General features: G+C 45.2%; 1 protein-coding gene across 1 annotated transcript in view; it reads left to right on the forward strand.

The window, feature by feature from the left end:
• Positions 1–7,285, forward strand: part of FREM3 (FRAS1 related extracellular matrix 3) — a gene marked incomplete at both ends in the record, with an annotated part of 52,950 nt that extends 45,665 nt beyond the window's left edge. Inside the window, 2 exons of the mRNA XM_084245600.1 lie at positions 4,746–4,895; positions 7,074–7,285. Coding sequence (XP_084101726.1) covers positions 4,746–4,895; positions 7,074–7,285 — 362 coding nt within the window. The remainder of the gene's footprint in view (positions 1–4,745; positions 4,896–7,073) is intronic.
• Positions 7,286–13,845: the final 6,560 nt, after the last annotated feature.

The raw sequence follows: 13,845 nt of genomic DNA on the forward strand, positions 1-13,845 counted from the left end.
CTGAGCACACGAAGATTTTTTGTGTGTGTATGGGACCCTCACCGGCGCTTGGGGATCGAACCGGCGCTGCAGAGGCTGTGGTCATCCTCGCAGCCCAGCACTCAACCGCTGCGCCACCAAGGGAGGCCCGCACATGAAGATTTTAAGAGTGGAAGGGGAAGTTTTGCTCACCTTCAAGTAGCAAACTGTTTGCCTCTGACTATTTGGAGTTAAGTGGTAGGAAAGGGAAACGTTGGGGCTTCTATCGGCTGCACCTGCAGAAGGCAGAGGACTTCCTGGGCGCTGGCCACGTCCTCGCTCAGCCTCCACAGATCCTGGGCTCCAATGACTCGGGCGATGCTTCCTTTCCTGATTCTGTTGTCTCAATATCAAGTAATAAAGTCCCTTCTGTAAATCACAGGGTCGTGTGTGTGTGTGTGTGTGTGTGTGTGTGTGTGTGTGTGTGGCGGGGGCCGGGGGGAATTACTTTAACCAACGTAAGGTCCAGTAGAGAAAGAATCAGCATCAATCTTTCTGCCCTAGGGAAAGAGTAGAGAAGGAAAAGGGAACGTGACTTTTTTGTGTGTGTAATTTCAATCTTTTCACGGTAGTTCTCATGACCATAGACAACTGAGATTGGTCATCAAAGGAGGGTGTTACAGGCTCTACCTGGGAAGATGCACCCAGGCAACTCTCGGCGAAACATTTCTTTTCTGGTTAGAATTGAATGAAATGTTTTCATTGTATTTCATTAGACTCTGGGAGGTGGTTTTGCTTCCTTAAACATGATAGAATATCCCCTTGCCAAGTGAATCACCACCTACAGGAATGCCTCTGTTGAACAGCCAGCGTGAAGGAATGCTAAGAAAGGTAAGGGGCAGAGGCGACCTGACAGCCAAAGATCCAGGCCACACTCAGCAAGTGGAACCCCTGGAATCCCCAGAATCCATCAGCTCCACGAGCACAGAGGCCACAGACTGTGGCAGCAGAGGCGTGCGTGGCGGTCTCCGTGTGTATGTACCTGGCGTGGGCTCCATCTTCCACGGGCCCGGTGCCAAGGCCAAGAGGAAACAGAAGACCCTTGTCAACACTTCATCTCAGGCCTCTCCTGTCTACTGAAAAATTCCTTTTGGCTTGTAGGATGTGATTTGACGCCTCTTGCAAGCCGCCACAAAACAGAACTGATGCCCATCTTCAGAGAGTGTGTCCGCTTTGTGCTGAGGCAGCAAGACTTGCACAGTGCACGTCAGCATTGCACATGAACGTGGCAACTGGGTTAGAATCGTCATTAAATCGGCATCTATGAAATAATGACAGATCTAAGAAAAAGTGCACAGAAACAAAGTGTCATTTTAGTAAATCAGCACATCCAACGACTTTTCAAATGTGGCTAATATTGTTGCTGTGGACCAAGATAAACTGCAACACACATGTCTCAAAAACTTGAAAGACATGTAGTTTGGTTGTAAAATCCGGGAAAGTGGAAGAAAGCGCGGCCCACGGCTCTGTGGGGCTGGTTGTGTTGTAGCACATCGCACAGGCTTCGGACGCAGAAGCATTTTCACAGCAGTTGTTTTCAAACCTGGCCACGATGTTCACTTGCAGCAGCTGAGAGTTTCAGAAGGTCTTCACCACGGTGGCCACTCATTCTTCCCACAGGTCTCTATTCCCTTGATTTTCCCGACTTTATTATTCTCTCTCTGTTGGATCTTTGTGTCTTCTTGAGCTTCAGCTCCCTGCCAGTCTCCCCAAGAATTGATACCCCCACTACGGTTCTGTTTCATGCTAAATGATCGTACCATTGAGGACAGATCCACCTCAATGTGGATGCCCAGGACTTAAAAATCTGATCTCCAGCTCTAAGAGACCACTGGGGAGTGTAAAGTGCCTCATTTGCAACGTGCTGGGGTCCGTGAACGTGGGCCTGGCTCTCTCTGGAGCATCTCATTGCAGGCAATAAGCTGGTTGGCCGCCTTGATAGATGAACAAAAGGCAGGGGCTGTGCCCATATAGGCAGTTTTCTTGGTTTACCAAGTTCATCAGGACAAAGGATGCTGGAGTGTCTCAGTGGGCCAGATGCGGCCTCACCTGGAAGAGAGAGCCAGGATGCCATGTCTAGGGCTTGTCCAAAAGCGCCATCTAGAGGGAAGAACACTCCTCAACAGCAGCGGCGCCAATACTAATGTGTTGGGTTTTTTTTTTTTAAGGTTTATGTATTTATGCATACAAGAGCTGGGGTACAGGCCAGAGGTGTGGGGGTGAGAGGATTCACCAGAGACAGAGCGGGGAACAGAACAGGCAGACTGATGAAATACATTGCTGAGGGGAGCAGCGGGCGAGACAGGAGAGGTCTGCTTGGCATGTAATTTGCTCCCTGGCTGGCCAGGGATGGAACTCGTGCTGCAGAGGCTATGGATTGCTTCATAGTGCGGTGCTCAACCCCTTGCACCACCAGGGAGGCCCCACCTATGCTAATGTGTTGAGGGCAGACCACCACCCCAGATAGAGATGAATCTTCTCAGGAAATTGCAGCCGTCTCCTGAAAAGTCTCCTGAGAACACACACATGTCCATGAGACCCAGGATCCTTCTTCTCCAGCCTCCAAGACCAGACCGTGTGATCCCTAAGATAATACACGAAGGAAGAACTTGCCTCTCCTCCTTCCAAACTTGAAAGTATCAAAAGCATCTGTTAGCCACACTGGGGAGGTGGAGTCCAAGTTCTAAATAAGAAGAAAAGAGAGGACACCCCACCAACCCACTGTGGGCGCCCCTCCCACGGGGCACCCGAAGTCAGCCACCAGCTAGCAGGACCATCACCGCAGTTAGTGTGGTTCCAAGCGTTAAGCCCAGAGGAAAGGCTGACTAATTTCTTTTTTTAATTGAAATAACATCTTAACATTATATAAGTTTCAGGTGTTCATCATTGAAACTCAACGTGTATATCAACTTCATTAAATTAACCATTAAAAGTCTAATTTCAATCCTTCACCATCGCCCCTCTTTCCCAGCTTACCCACCCCACTTCTCTTGCTTTCTGGTAACCCCTAATTGGTCTTATAGCCCAAAAGTTAATTTTTATTTTCATTGGGTTCATCCAGTTATTTATTTTCGCTATACACCACCTATAAATGAAACTCTGACTTACTACACTAAACGTAATTTCCTCTAGGTCCATGCCTGCTGTTGCAAGTGTCAGAAATTCATCTTTTTTATAGCCAAATAGTATTTCACTGGGCATAGAAACCATATCTTCTTTATGCATTCATCAACCAGTGGGCGCTTAGAGTATTTCTAGTGCTTCACTACTGTAAATATCACTGTAATAAACATGGGAGCACATAAATCTCTTCCAATTAGGGTTTTTGTATTTTGAGAGTAAATATCCCGAGGAGATAGCGGATCAGATGATTGCCCATATTTAATTTTTTCAGAACTCTCTCCACTGCCTTCTAGTTTATATTCTTCCCAACCATGCCCAAGGGCGCCCCACCAACATTCCTTGTTCCTTGTCTTTTGGATAATAGCCAAAAGACATTATATATATATATATATATATATATGTGGCTGCCCTAAAGATTAAAAGCAGGTAACTCTTAATCACTATCTTCAAGAATGAGTAGGAGTGTGTGAAGTTTGCACTTGGGAAGGGAATTCCAGCTCAGAGAACATCTCCTGTAAAGACGGAGCCCGCGTGCTGTGTAAGCTCTTTAGTGCTCTTGAAACACAAGTGGGGTTGGCACCCAGTGATTCCAGAAAAAAATGGAATCAAATCATATCCTAAGAGGTCTTGTCCACCATGGTAAAACCTTTAGTGAAACCACCGTAGGCCGTGAAGAGATTTACTAACCAGCACCTTGAGCAAATTACAATTATTACATCTGATTTCTACCCTTCAGATAGTTTGGTTAAATCCAGATATGTTTCCCCATTGCAGCATATTTGCAAAGGAGGCATCTCTGTAACTTTGATTTTCCACGTTTCTGTCTTGGGGCTCATCCAGCCGAGGTGAAGTTGCTTCCTGGACTTGGTTTTGCCTCCAGATGTCTCAGTGCAAACAGAAGCCTCCATTTCCAAACTTTTTATGACTGCGTATTCGGTGTAACAGCTTAACCTTGTGTGCAGCTGGAGTCCCGAGCTAAGCTCATAGGCCAGGGAGAACTGAGTGGCAGATCTGCCTGGCCAAGGCTTCCCCCTCTCGTTGCTACGGCTCTCATCCCTTAGAGGGTTCCGCTTCCCTTCCACCAGCCCCCCCGCACCCAAGCCTGCCCTGGCTCCTCTTTCTAGAGGGCACGTGTCTGCCTCTGGAGGTAGCATTGCTGGCATTTCAGCTTGAAACCTTCCCCCGCCTCGGGATTTCTGTGTGTCTGTCCCTGTGGTCAGCAAACGCCATGGGCTTGGGCACAGCCCCCCCATTCAGAACTGGCTGGACTGTCCCTCAACAAAAAGAACAATCTCTCCCAAGGAAAGGCTTCCTAAATTCACACCATCGTTGCCCAAACACTAGCTGACGTGACCGAGTTATAGCCCCTTGGCCATTTCTTCTGTACAATCAAAAAATTTTTAATAAAAAAAAAATCCATAAATTCCAACTGATTTTCCGCTGCCCTTGCTACAGAGACACAGCACGTGGCTCTTGCCGTGGCCTTGGTGGGTTTGGTCTTGTTCCTGGGAGCCTGTAGTTTGCCAAGTCTGATGATTTTGATGCCGGGGGAGCCTGTGGGCCGGAGGTGGCCACATGACCGGTCTGTCCTTCTGTGCCCCTAGGGCCTGCCCTGCGCTTCGGGGATGCCGAGTACCACGTGGATGGACACGCCGGCTCCGTGGAGGTCAGTGTCCGGAGGACAGGCGCTGACCTCTCCCAAGCGGCCTCCGTCACCGTGCGGTCCAGGAAGACGGAGCCCGGCTCCGCAGAAGGTGAGCGGCCGTTCAAAAGTGCCTTGTGGTGGGGACAGCGTGCGGGGCAGTGTCTCGTCCGTCAGGAGTGACGTGCTTGGTCTTGGTTGACTGGTCCTGACTTCAAGGTTCCCCCACCTGAGCCCCTAGGGGGGCTGCATGCGTAATCATTTCTGCTGTTTACCAAGTAAATAGGACACAGTCGGCCAAGTAACCCATCTCCATGATGCGTTTGTCACCCACTTGCTTGTGAGGAGCCCAAGTGAATTTTCCCAAGTTCAGAGATTTGCAGATTCTGCAAGCTGCTCCTCGGGGTGTTCTGGACCAAGTCCACCTGTGATGGCTAAGCAAGCAGCACATCCTGGGCCCCCACTTTGTGCCTTTCTTGCTACAGACAAGCCCCGCTAAAAGGCAGTGGACTAGGGGGCTCAGAACAGCGCCCTCTGCGGAGCCCGTCCGCCGCCTTACCAGGACTCAGCAGTAAAATAAAGGGATGTTTCCATCTAGGCTGACACCCCCATTTTCTCATTTGCCAATTGGGCCATGAACAGTCAGCACAGTTCAGGACTCCTGAGACTATTTTAAGGGCAAAGTAAAAGCACAAATCCTGCAAATAAAGTCCAGAAATCTAAAAACCTCCACACATAGACAAAGCATCAGGGAAGGGAAAGACTCATCTATGAGAATGTGAACCCAGATTCTGGTAAATATTTGACATCTGTTCAAGTAGGCGAATTAACAGTGCTAATCATGCATATATGTTTATGAAATAATAGTTACCTAAATATTTATAATTTCTATGTATGAGATGTCTATTTGCCAGACACTGTGCCCACATCCTGCTGTGTTATCCCTGCTCTCTGCAACAACCTTGTCTCATAGCAACAATTATCCCCACTTTACAGTAAAAGAAACTAAAACTCAGAGGTTAGTTTGTGCAAGAGAGTGGGGGAATCAAGGTTTGAACCAATGTGCCTAAGATCCAAACCCTCTTTCTCTTACTTGTGCTTTTCACCATAATCTTCTTTTGTTTTTCTTAATAGAATTATCTAATGGCGTTAAAAAATGAAATGCAAAAAATTTTCAGTTGAGAATGAAACAATCTCAAACTTGCAGAAGACCGACAAGTGCGGTAAAGCTCCTCCCGGAGCTGAACCGCTGCCCGCCCATCCCAGGGCCTCTTAGAGTGAGTTGTCAGCGATTTGAAACCGCCTCTCTGAAAACCGGGAATGCACTTCCTGAAAAGACATTTGCCTGTTTAGCCACAGGATGAGCATGATGCCAGGAAGACATCCTGGTATCTCATCAGGCTAATCCTAGACCTCATTCCTGTTCCACCAACTGCCCCCAACCCACTGTAGCAAAAGAATCCAGTTCTGAGTCACTCACGCTATTTTGTTGTCGCGTCTGCTTTGTTTTCTCCAATCTGGTTCCTTGGTCTTCCTTGGCTTTCATGACCTTGATGATGGTTAACATGGGAAATGCGCCCCAGAAGGGGCCTGTCCGCTGCTTCTGCAGAACTAGACTCAGGCTACGCCCTTTCACGGGAGTAGCTCAGGGATGACACTGAAAGGCGCCGGGTTTCAGCTGATCCCGTTCCTGTAAATGTCAAGCACCCAGCTAGGGCGATGTCTGCCAGGTTTCTCCACCACAAGGTTACTTTCCTTCCTTTGAAATGAATTAAGTATTCTATGCAGAGCTTTTTCTAGGCAATGTAAATAGTCTGCCCCTTGGCTTACTTATGTATCTATTTATATCACTTGGAGTTTCCTATTTTATTCCTCCGGTTATAATTTGTTATCATTGCAATGAATGATTTTTTAAGTAAGCAGCAAAGAAACTACAGGATCAGGTGAGCCAGTTTGCAAAATGATTCATCACCCAGAAATGGCAGAAACCTCATGGGAGAGAAAGTCCTGGTCGAGCAGCGTGCAAGATTCAGCCCGATGCCCGGCCAAGGAGGAGGCGGGAAACCTGGTGAAATTAAATTCAGGATGGTTAAGGGTTAGCTTTTTGTTTACAAGCTCAATCCTTCCATTACAAAGGGAAGTTGCCTGCAGGGAGCCTCCAGTGAGAGCAGTGGGATTTTGGGGAGAGGCGCAGCTTTCAAATCGCTGACAACGCCCTCTAGTTTCCTGCGGAGGACAAGTTGTCACAGTGAATCCTAGGGCCTCACGCTCGGTGTTCCTTTCCCGCTAGCTGGAGTCGATTATGTTGGCATCAGCCGAAATCTGGACTTTGCTCCAGGAGTCCAGGTGCAGACACTGCAAGTGACCATCCTCGACGACCCAGAAGAGCCGGTCCTGGAAGGGCCTAAGAGATTTGAGCTACTTCTCCAGAAGCCTGTGGGTGCGGTGCTTGGAGCACCGGAGAAAAGCACCATCTTCATCCACGACACCCTCCCTGACTAGAAGCAGAGTCAGAAGTTCTGTCGATTGAAAAACTTTTAGGTGGACGAAATCGTCAAGACACATCTCCTAACAACAGAAGGAAATTTTACTGTTTCTAGATCTTAGCAACCCTGGCATAGCAACAATGCTGTCCTGTCGTTGGTCTTCCGATGTTCTGGTGGCGTGTGTAGATGTAGGCATAGTGTCAGTGTACAGAGAAAGCACTGAGCCCGCACAGAATTGGACTGTGTTCTTGTTTTCCTCTGTTTTCTTTTACTTTGTTTCAAAGGCCAATGACTCCATTGTCATGAATCTATCAACAGTCAGATCAGAATGAAAGCCAATTAACTCTCTATATACCATTGTCTTTCAGTTTTGCAGCCTACTGTGATGAGTGCCTTAAGGGAAACTTGCAGATAACCCTAAAGCTCTTTTTGCCAATCGCTCAATTTTCTTTCACCACAGTAAGTCTTTATCAGTCCTTACACTAACTCTCCCATCTTTTGCAAACGCCTATATTATGAAGAGAATAATAAACAGCAAAATGACCAAAATGCAAGTGTAAGAAAAAGATAGTGTTGCATAATCCCCAAACTACTCACTTAGCTCTTATTTTCAAAACTGGGACACACGTGATACATAACGTTATATTAGCTTCAGGTGTCCAACACTTCTTTATCCATTTAATTCCCACAACATTCCTATCTGATATGTGTTATTATCTCCACATGAAAGCATTTTCTAAGTAATGGAACAGGTTCTGAGAGCTCCAACCGCTTGCCCAAGGAGACTCAGAACACCCTCAGCCTGATTCTAATAATCGAGTTCTTTCCGGATTCGTCTGTGGCTTAATATTACAGCATAGCCATAAAAGGCAAAAGTGTGGATGCCCCCCGGCGCTGTAAGATGTGTAAGTATCTCCTAGATGATGTTCAGAGAATCTCAATATTGCTCTGTCCATATCAGGATCAACGTATTCCTAATGTCCACTGTAATGGGTCACATTAGCTACCACATGTAATGTGCGTGTATATGAGGTCTTGCTTTGTATTACAGCCTTCTCCTATACTCATAGCAACAATTGAGTTGTTTAAGTCTGATACAGACCGCACTACAAGGAATATATTAACAGGAGGACCTGGAAGTGGACAGCTCTTCTACCACTGGAGGGACTGTGGGCTCAAAGGGGTGGCTCCGTCCAGCCACAGGATGTCCCGCCACTCTCCGTGCAGTGGTGGATAATGTGAACCTGGTTGGTTAGCCTCAAACCACCCAGAAGCCCTTCCTCTAGGGAAACAGCCAAGATCTGGTGTGTGGATCTGTCTCTGCAGCCGCTTCAGGCATTTGTCCCGCAGCTTAGTTTAACAACAGCCTCCAGTGTCCTCAGCCCCTCGTATCACATCTGCCATGAACTTCATCAAAGTAGACCTTTTCTCTTCAAAGGGAAAATGCAAACTGTCCCATCAGAGAGAAGGAACAGGGATGCTGTCAGTCCACACGCTCCTTTGCTGGGGCGAAGGCTCGAGTCGCAGTGGTAGAGCCGATTTCCAGCCCCTGACTCTCAAGACCCAGGAGCTGACAAATGAAGGGGCCCTGCTTTTGTCTACCGACTCCTTAAACCATTCTGAAAAAGCCCTCTTTACTCCAGGCTTGTGCTGGGTGGGGCCCGAGTCAGCAGGACTAGGAATTACTGGTATGGATCCTCAAACAAGCACTTTGGGGGTGCTTTGGTTCTCTTGTTCTTGAGCTGCCTATCGCCTGCTTCCCTTCTACCCAGGCATGAGGCTTGTGCCTCCGGTGAGAAAAAGGGCCCAAGTGTAAGCCTCCAGAGTCCACTACGTGGTGACGCCCAGAAGTCTATCTGGCCCAGCTAGAAGGGCCTCTGCCGGGTAGAGCCTGTCCATGCCGAGCAGGTTCCTGCCAACAAAGCAGACCAACGAACGCGGTCTTCAGAGTGAGAGAACGCAGCAGGATAGACATGCTGGGAACTGCCTTTGTATGTTTTGATGTACGTTTCATTACTTCTGCATGCTTTGCACGTCCTTCCTGTGAAAGAGGACACAACCATCCTGTCAGCAAAACTGGTTTTAAATAATCGCCATATTTGTACATTATGCCTGGGAGAGGAGGCTTGCGTACCTTAAGGTATGTTCTTCGTTGTGCTTTGGCCAAGTGTTCTTAAGTTCCCGATTTTTCTATACATATCAATCAATTTTTGAGCATCTTATTAAAATGAAAATTCTTTTTCGTCAAGTCTGGCCTGGGGCTTGCCATTCTGTGTCACTGACAAGCTCCCCCAGGGAAAGGTTTTAAGAGCCTGCAGCTGACAGCCCAGAGAGAACGGCTGTGATCTCAATTTTCAAAATACAGACCCAGGATGACATTTTTTTTCAAGTCAAACTTGCCATGCTGAGTGATGTCTGCGACAACAGAAGTTTCGGGAAATGGAAATACATGGTGAGGATATCAGAGGCCACCGTCACTCTGCTGCCATTCACCACCAGTCAGGCTTGAGTCAGTGCTTGACTCACCTGAGGCAGATTCTAAAGATGGAGGCACAAATTTGCATATGCACCGGTTTCCCCTTGCTTTAAAATAGCTCTAAGACTGAGGACAACCGTTTTATGCTTGCAGTGCTTTGCACTGAATTCCATTTCAGTTTGAGATGCTCACTACCTACTCCAGAAAGTGTGTGGCGTTAAGGGCTGGAGGTTTCTCAGAAATGGAAATTGTAATGGCCCCCAAAATGCTACGGTACCATCCATAAGTCACGGGGAAGTAATGTACAGCCTGGTGACTAGTTAATACTGTATTGTGTATTGGAAGTTGCTGAGAGTAGAGATTAAGTTTTCATCACAGGAAATTAATGTTAAACTGTTGTGATGGATGTTAACTAGATTTATTACAGTAGTGATCTCACAATAAATTACGAATATTGAATCACTGTGTACACCTGAATCCCAAACCAAAGTCATGTATCAAATAAGTTGTAACTACACTTGAATCTATTAACCACTCTAAGGACACACAGATCCTTTAGAAATAGGCTATTTTTTTTTAATTTATTTTTATTTATTTATACAAGCACTGGGTACAGTCAGAAGCGCGGGAGGGTGAGAGAATTCACCAGAGCCAGAGCAGGGAGCAGAAGGACCGAAGTACACTGCTGAGGGGAGCAGCGGGCGGCAGGAGAGGTCTGCGCGCCATGTGGGACCCTCCTCCGGTGGCCGGGGAGCAGCCAGGGATTGAACCGGCGCAGCTGAGGCTGCGGGCAGCTTCGCAACCCAGCGCTCAACTGCTGCGCCACCGGGGAGGCCCTAGAAAAAGGCTATTTTAAAAATATTACATAGGGCCTCCCTGGTGGCACAGGCGGCTGAGCACAGTGCTGTGTGTCCACAGCCTCTGCAGTGTGGGTTCCACTCCGGCAGGCTGCGGAGATACCCACATGGCGCAGCAGACCTCTCCTGTCCAGCCCGCTGCTCCCCTCAGCGGTGTATTTCAGTCTATCTGCCTGTTCTGCTTCCCGCTCTGTCTCTGGTGAACCCTCTTGTTACAGAGCAGCCCGATATAAAACAGGTTGCCTGGCTGTGGGTCCTCACCCGTGTTCTTAAAAGGGATTTATTAATACTCCACTGCAGGCGCACACAAAAGGTTAATAAAAGGTTTACTTACAAGGGAAGGGCAAATGAGGAAATGTACAACTCAGAGAGAAAAGTGAGAAATAAAGTCTTTAATGCATCCTACCCGATCCGCCAACCTGGAAACCCAATGGCACTCTGAGAGCTGGCAGAGAGCCGTGAGCTGGCGGAGAGCCAAAAAGGGAACCCCCACCCCCACCCCCCAAGGTCCACGTGTCTGGTTTTATACCACACCTGGCTGCTTAACACCACCCTCAGGTTCCAACAACCTTCCCTTTGGTGGTGATGGGATTTGTCTTTCCCAATGTCCTGATGGCTTTGGCCTGGGGTGGGGGAGGAGTCCACAAAGCCTGTATGGGATTAGCTTTAGGACATGCTTTCCCCCTAACACTCTCACCCTCCCGCACATCTGGCCTGTACCCCAGTTCTCGTACAAATCAATCTTTAAAAAATCTATTACATAAACACAAATCACCTATTAGTGTAATTCTATGAGGAAATTATTTGCAATCTATCATTAGAGGGTTGATAGTGTTTGAATATTAATATAGTTACCAGTTTACGTTTTGCTACCATGTACTTGTCATGCTTAACCAGATAGAGTACCTGAAAAGACCAAATGCAGCTGTCTTAAATTATGGCTATTTAGCTCACATTGCTTAAGTAAATTACACTCTAACACATTGTAAGTGTAAGCACTGCTATAAATTAAACTTAAAATCAAGTGTAAGAATCTGAAAGTGTCTAAAACACAAAATCTTATTATTGGGAAACTCCTCTAAGGTTATAACACTAATATTTAATGTAATACTGAAGTTGAATGGATCACATCTTATTAATTTCATGTGTGTCATCCAAATAGAATGTAATCATCCCAAGAGAAACAAAGCCATAGTACAGGAAATTCTCAAATAATTCTGTATTATAGTAATATGTAGTAATATAAATAGCAGAATACTGGCAGCCTACATCTACCCCCACCCTCTTCTGGGTTGGCTTCAGGCAACATATTCTAAAGCTTCCTCTTCCTCATGTGCAAACTGAGAAAATCAACTACAAACTGATTTCAAATATTGAGTTTGTTCTCCAACTCCTTGTTCAAAACAGAGCTAGGTTATCGTTTTTCCTTCCCTGAACATACACAGTGCTGGCTTACTTTCTTCCAGATATGCACGGAAGCTGTAACCTCACTGACCAGACAACTGCCTCACATTCGGCTAAGTTGCAAGGTTCAATTTGAGTATTTCTTTCCCATTTTCACGCATTTCCATTTCCGTGTGGGGTCCCCAGAGCATTTCTGTTCTCCAGCCCCTCCCACCCACCCAACATGTTGCTTCTCTTCCTCTTGAAAGCATGACCTCTAGATTTTTTCGGCCTTGTAGTTTCCCAGTTATTTCTTCTAAAATGAAGTCCTCACTTTTAAGCTCTACTTTCATGAAAAATATAACAGTCAAATTTTGCATTATGACCCACAACTGTAATTTCTAGAACTTGCTATAAACACTGCCTTTTGTTTGACAGTGATAGCTGCAAGTCCCCCATTTTAGAAAATTAAGCAGTACTAATACTACTATAGAAAGCAGCATTTAAATTTAAAAAATCTCAATTATATGTGGGTAGATCATAACAACTGACAGAAATTTTAGTGGAAGAAATCTAATTAAGGGAAAGAAATAATGACCTGAGGAAAAAAAGCAAAAATTTAATGAGAAAAGAAAATTAAAGAAATGAAAGACCACTTAGGATTATAAAAGTTATATTTATTCACGATGCTACATTTTATTGCATTCCCTTAGAAAAATGGAGAACTGTTCATGTACCCAATTTGCACATATAAAACTTTATACAAATTATGTGTAGCACATAAAGGCCTCTGGTACAGCTAAAATCCTGACACTACATTTTGGGTATTCCTGCTTCAGGGTCTCCAGTTTATCAAGTCTGTCCATATGAAACAAAAACTGGAATTTCAGTCAGTCTTGCTGCTCACACTCAGAAATTATCATTAAAATATAGTAAAATAAAATTTTCAATTACTATGAAACTCAAAAGTTAAATTGTAAGGGGATACACCTTGTCACCAATTTCAATTTAACAGTATGACAAATTCACACCTTATTTTGTCTGGGTCTTTTTAGTAACAAAAAAGAAATCGCCTTAGTTTTGCCATTATCTAAGTTGTGCCTGCTTCAGAAGGTAATTTGTCAAAATATTTACCAAACATTAAAAAATAATAACATAATAATAATACTCCTTTTACAAAATGGTACAATAACACCTTAAGGAACCAGAAAATACTAAATGTCTTTGGCTATACAACTAAAAGGCCATTCTTCCAAAGGAATAGGGCGTATTCATTTCAGAACCAACAACAGAAACAGAAAATGTAACAGAAATATGCATAGAATTTAATAATCTGTGTTGCCTTTTTCTGTCATCCTACTCATATAATAAGCAAGGAGAATGCAATTTACATCATCTTCCCAGGTAAGACTCAGTAGCACTACAAAGAAGATACCGAAATTTCTGCAAAGGCAAAGTGAGTTAAGACAGTTACACAACTAAGACCGAAGGGATGTAGGTTATTTGAATTTTTTTTTTCAGTTGTTTGCTTTTAGTTGTTTGTTTTTTTCCAAGCTTCACAAGTATAGAAATTAATAGCTGATAAACAGTCACAATCTTCACAAATGGAAAAAGAAATCAAATGAAACATTTATTAATAAATGATGCCTATTTTATTCAAGTGTTATGATAAAAAAAAAATTTCAGCACAGCTGTTGCGTTTAAAAAAGTGAAACTACATACTATGTTTCTAGCTCAGTAAACAGATGAACCTGATGTCTGGATGACATAACAATTGAGCATTGTACAGTACATCTTATGAAGACCCGTAAATTAAAGAACTACTGGTTTAAAGTTAGTGATTATGAAACAAATACGCAT

The sequence above is a fragment of the Talpa europaea genome (assembly GCF_964194135.1).
Source record: "Talpa europaea genome assembly, chromosome: 10".
NCBI classification, from domain to species: domain Eukaryota; kingdom Metazoa; phylum Chordata; class Mammalia; order Eulipotyphla; family Talpidae; genus Talpa; species Talpa europaea.